Consider the following 6000-nt stretch of genomic DNA (forward strand, 5'->3'; position numbering starts at 1 on the left):
TTGTATTTAGCTGACAAAATGCATGCAAGGAGTGCACATAAAAGTATTTATCCTTTTATTCACTGCAGTGTTGATTGGGAAAACATTAAAAGCAAGATATATTATGAATGTGAGCATCTAAATAAGACAACTGATTGCATTCACCGCCAACTGACATTTTCTGACTGTAAATAACGAGGAGTATTATACATTTTCAAGAGAAGCTTTATGAGAATTATGGAGAAGGACATGTCTAATATTACATGTAAGACACTTCATCCACAGATTGCTCTAAAAGGCGAAGGGAAAATGAGATACAGCTTTAGAGATACTTTGATTTCTAGGTAAGACTGATCTTAGAAAATTGTTGAGGCCAGAGGAATAATACAAATGGAAATACCAAGCTAACTGTTCTTGCCGGAGAAGGAGCATCAAAAAGCTACTGTAATTACTGTTTGATGTCATTTCAATCCAACTGAAAACTCTTATCTAGTTCTTAATTTCTCTGAAGCTCTGTGAAGAAGGTCTGTTCTTCTCTAAATGGCATTGTAATATAGGCAGTAATACCATTTTCACTAACTTGTTAAGTTTCTTTTTTCTTCTGAGGTTGTTGAAGGTCTGGAATGAAAAATTTGTGAAGCTACAGTACCCTATGCAACATGTCAATGTGAAAAACACTTTCACATTCACCAAAGATATTCACTCTTTATATCCACCAAAATCAGAAATGAGACTGCAGAGAAAGCAGCCGCTCCCTTCCAAACTGAAAGACGAATACAGAAGAACACTATTTGCCCAATTAAACTCTAGGGGGCTGGGTATATTAATTTCTCCCCAACAAGAAGTCATAAATCAAAACTTAACAGATAAAGTATTTCTTGAACAGCAGCAAATGATCTCAGAGCTGCAATGGTAATTGCTAAGTCTAGATGGACCAATAGATGATCTGTTTCACACAATGTTTGGTGTATTTTAGTATCAAGATATCAGGTGACCACTATTGGTAATCATGCTTTTAAATGTAGTGACAGCACCTTTTTGTAAAGCTGTTACTGGTTCAACACAGTCAGCGAAAACACTACTTATCTTTTATTTTTTTTTATAAGAAATAAACAGACAAGACATAACATGTTAATTGGGGAGTTTTAGAGGCGCTCAAAGGCGGATTTTGTTACCTCAGGACAAAGCCCGGCTAACTGCTTTCTGTCTATATTGCTAAGCTAAGTGTCTCCTGGCTGTAGCTTTATATTTACCAGACAGACGTTTGTGAGTCTTATTGATCTTTTCATTTAACTCCTGGAAAGAAGTAAGAAAGTAAAATAAGTGTATTTCACAGAATGCCGAACAATTTCTTTAACCAGCAGGGATGTTTCTAAAGTTGAGCGTATGAGGTAAACCTTATCAATTCAGAAGCCAATGCTGCTCAGTTTTCGTGGATTGGATTGATTTTTATATAAATGTTTGACCTACAGCGTAGTGAAATCAGTCCTCATAATAGTGTTTCTGCACTAATGTCGCAAAAGTCAATCATATGTAACAGGTGCACTGGTCACTGAGGACACAGCTACATGTTGTTAAGATAAAACTGTGCCAACGCTCTAAAGAAGATGCAGGTGCAATCCTGTACTGCACTACATATTTACAGTTTGTCAGGCAGGACACTAACATTGTGTATAATATACGAACAATTTCATTTGTGTTGTTCTTTTGCTTTGCATGTCTGGGGAAATACGCATACAATTGCTTATACACTACTGCGTACACACGTGCAGTAGATGTATAAATGTGCATGCATAAAAGTTAAACAATACACCTCCTGAAGAAACACTACGCAGCCACGGAATATGTATCCTACTCTTGAAACAATGACTCATGCTTAACAGCCAAAGATAAATTTTGAATTTGTGTAGCTGAGGCTAGTTTGTGGACACAGCTGCATCAAGCAGGAGTCTGTGCCGAAGTATCTAAAAGACGAACACATCTGGCAGACAGTGAGATGGTGGGCTGCAAGTTAACGATGCAGATAAAAGAGTCTCGATCCAAAATGAGATACTGTACGTATCGTTCCAATTTTTTTTTTTTTTGACTGACATGAAAGAAAACTGTTGGAAAAGTACAAATGTACAGTATGACATTTGAAGATAGAGATGAGAGTGGAATCACTGACCACAGGATCTCTCTTTGGGGAACAAAATCTATCCAATACACTGGTGCACATTGGAATAGAACAACCTTGATCTTGTTAAAACACAAAAACACACACACACACACACACACACACACAGGGAGATTGTATACTGAATCAAATGTAATATCTAGAAGACAGCAGACAGTTTATATAAAGAATATCTCTTGGGGGGGTGGGCTTCTTACAGCATAAATCTATTTTGTTACAACAGTAAGTGACAACAAAAGCCAAGAACGACCATGCAGTCTGACCGTAGGTGACTTCAACTGAAATCCCGACGATTGATCCGTCAAATTCTCCCTGTCATCGCCTGTTTACATTACATCCATGTGAATTCCTACATGGAAAATCAGTCTAAATCAATCAGAAAATCAATCTAATGAAACTAATGTAATCTAAGCCATTGTGAACATCTCAAATGAGCATGATTGCATTATTGAGGCAGTCCTGTATACTTTACATAGTGCGGGGGGGGGCTTGTGTGTAGCTCAGCAGCATCTGAGAAAAGGCAGACCCAGAGGCATTTTATCACATTATGTTAACCACAACTGACATAATGATTTCCTATATGGGTCAGTGAAGGTCAAAAAGACTTCAAAACAACAAAATCCTCAGCTAACAGCTCAGGTTAACAGGTTAGTTTGTAAGGCATGCTCCTCTGATGTTTGTAGCCAGGAGTCAACTCTCCTCTGAAGTCCTTCAAACACCACAATGTTATCACCAGCAGCGTGAGCTCAACTCCAGCAGAATGAAAAGGAGCCTCACTCGTTCTGTATTCCGTGGGGGAATCAAGTGATTGCAATGCAGTCTTGTAATGCTTGTAAAGCTTTTGATGTATGCCACCATGTAGAAAACAAAATGCATATGGCCACAGGGATCAGAGCCTTATGTGAGGAGGACACGCGATGTCCCAGCAGTAAGGGAACATGCTTAAATCACTGCCAGCAGGTCCTTATCTGTTGCAAATATCTGAATAATGCTGGCTTCCCCTAAAATTGCAGTATAGCAGTCCCATCATTACTACCTCCACTAAAAGAAAAGGGGGAAATGATAACCATGTATAACACAGCCTGAGTGTTCTTCATGATATATTTCAAATCTCACAAAAAATGATCAGTGTGTTCTCATCCTCTAACATCTAAACGCGTCAACGGGGGGTAGAGAGAAAAACACGCGACACTGATGCCACTGATGCCACTGATCGCACTGAAAGCAGACATCTGCATTAAAAGAAGAAGAAGAAAAAAAAAGAACACGCACTTCACTGTCTGTCAAGGCAACAACTTTAATATCTGTTGAGTCCAGGCGCTATCTGGTGTGCAGAAAGCCACGATGACCAGACCAGACGTGGAGTGCGCTTTTTTTTTTTTTTTTTTTAGTTGGTGTGGTGCTCAGAAGTAGGTGCTGATATGCATGCTGGTCGTGATAGTCAATGCAGAGGAATTAAGACTTAGATAACTAGGCCTCCTGCTACCCCTCTTTTTTTTTTTCATCTCCTTTGGGCAACTCCAACATCGCGCATTGTGCATCCTGAACTGAATCCGACCATTATTCATTGATTTCTCTCTTCCACGACTTGGTTGCCACGGAGGGGGGAAAGTTGGCATGAGGCATGGATGGCACCGATCGCCTCCATACGGCTGTCCTGTTAATATTTCGCTTTCACATATGAATCACTCAACTCGGTTGACACTATTGTTGGGACCACACGCATGGACTGTGGCAAGGCTGTGTGAGAAATATATAAAGAGGTGGAGGAGGAGAGAGAGAGAGAGAGAGAGAGAGAGGAGAGAGAGAGAGAGGAGAGAGGGGGGGTCAGACTTACCGACGGCTAAATCCAGCAGATCCGCGCACAAGAGCAAGCACAATGAGAAGACGGTCATCTTTCCCTTATTTTGCAATAAATCCCAAACTCCATTTGCGTTTACATGCTCTCCGGGTTTCGGCTGTGTAATCCCCGCCATTCCAGAGGTACGCGATTGAAAGGTGCCCCCAAACTATTCATGATGCAGCTCAAGTCTAAGTGAAATCGCAGAAGTTGACAATGAATACAGCATTCGGAGCGACGAAAATCGAGCATCAGATCACAAAAAAATAAAAAATAAAAAATGACCCAGTGAGGGGCCGAGTACAGAAGAAGCGGAGGGTTGTTTCTTTTTTTTCCCTCCCGGTTTAAACAATAGGGAGCTGCGGTGAGCCGCGGAGCGGAGATAGGCTCTGGAAAAACCGGAGGTTTGGATGAAAATGTGTTCCTTTCTCTCTCTCCTTCTCCCTCTCTCTCTCTCCCTCTCCCTCTCTCTCCTCCCGCCCTCCAGACAGACGCACAGTCATTCCTGATCACTCGCTCTTTTATTTCACACAATTTTCCTTAATCCTACCCTGGATTCAGACCACTCTAATTCTGTCCATTAAGCCGATTTATTTCTGTTGGATTCTTTTTTTTTTTTGGGCTTCTAAAAAACAGGTTTTAAGATCATAATGCTCCCCTATAAGATATAGCTTATATTAAAACTACAAGATTACTACAAGGATATAGTCTAAATGAAGCAGGGGCAAAGCATGTCCAGTATTTTGCAACAATCAGTTTAATAAAAATAAAATATGAATGGCAACAAAAGGTATTTTATCTGTCCTACTCAGTTTATTTTTTGCTTACATTCAATTGTTGTTGATGCATAGTGTGTTGCTGTCCACAAATGGAACAGAAACATGTTTAAATGCATGTAGATTTTTTTGGAACAACATCAAATCCCACGATAACATATTTGGACTTCATGAGTAGCTGTGTAATGGACCCGATCGGGCAGGTTAAAGTCACACTTCTGGTTCAAATTGCCTGCAATCATTTGTCTCATTAGGGATCATCTATCATGCAGGCAGGCAAGCGTGGATTCAAGTGTCAGGCAGGATTTTGCCTGAGATGAAGTGACCGTTTACCTGGCACAACGATACTTGTATGTTACAGTATGTTATTGAAGAGGTGCAGCATGTCACTCAGCACAAAGAAGCCTGTTCCGTAAATGTCACTTTCATTAAAACTATGCCCATGAGTATTTTTGAATATAACAATGACATTTTGTTGAAGTTGTGATTAGCATATCCCTGCTGTCGCAGAGACGAGACAGTTATCAGTCACATTTGATTAATGGATTAGTCTTAAATAATAGGGAGTTTAATTTTCTATCCTCAGCAGTCATGGTCATCTACAAAACCACAAGAAGAGTTCAGCAGTGATGGGACAAGAAATATTGCTAAGACTCCCCAAACTTTGACAGCTGCCTTAGGCTATGTCATTCTAATCATCATCACCTTAGCAAGGTTAGCCATGGTTTGCTATTCTCTTTGGCTCTGAAATGATGTTTGCAGCACTATAATGCTCTGTGAAATGGTCCTCAGGGTTCTCTTTCGAAGTCCAAGTAATAAGTTATTCAGGAAGACAGCCACATCCATGCCAAATCCATTATTCCAAAAATATGAATTCAGGTGAATAAAGCCATTGTTTTTTTTTTTTCCATTTTCAGCAAAGCTCAATACATCAAGGCCATAAAGTTGTATTGATCTGAGCAGCAGTGACCCAAAGACTTTACAGGGACCCCAAGAAAGCAGTTTTATTGCAGGTAGCAATTTGGTCGTCCATACACTCTGTTCATTATTAGATAACTTGTCATGCAGTGCAACAACACCAAACTGAATAATGAGCTGAAGGAGCTGTTCCTCAAAAGACAACAGTGTGAAAAGGAAAAAGGTGTCACAAATATATAAATTCCTTCTCTTTTAAAACGTGTCATGCAGTGCCAAAGACTCTCCCACACTCCCTCCCCTCACAGCTGACA

At 40.1% G+C, this 6000-nt stretch overlaps 1 protein-coding gene across 2 annotated transcripts in view; it reads right to left on the minus strand.

Moving 5' to 3' along the window:
• Positions 1 to 4476, minus strand: part of igsf21a (immunoglobin superfamily, member 21a) — a 167425-nt gene extending 162949 nt beyond the window's left edge. Inside the window, exon 1 of one of the 2 annotated variants that reach the window (XM_027279734.1) lies at positions 3993 to 4476. In XM_027279734.1, coding sequence (XP_027135535.1) covers positions 3993 to 4131 — 139 coding nt within the window. In that variant the 5' untranslated portion in view covers positions 4132 to 4476. The remainder of the gene's footprint in view (positions 1 to 3992) is intronic. The other variant, XM_027279735.1, reaches the window with a different exon arrangement.
• Between the last annotated feature and the right edge of the window lie 1524 nt (positions 4477 to 6000).

The sequence above is a fragment of the Larimichthys crocea genome, chromosome VI (genome assembly GCF_000972845.2).
Source record: "Larimichthys crocea isolate SSNF chromosome VI, L_crocea_2.0, whole genome shotgun sequence".
Classification (NCBI taxonomy): domain Eukaryota; kingdom Metazoa; phylum Chordata; class Actinopteri; family Sciaenidae; genus Larimichthys; species Larimichthys crocea.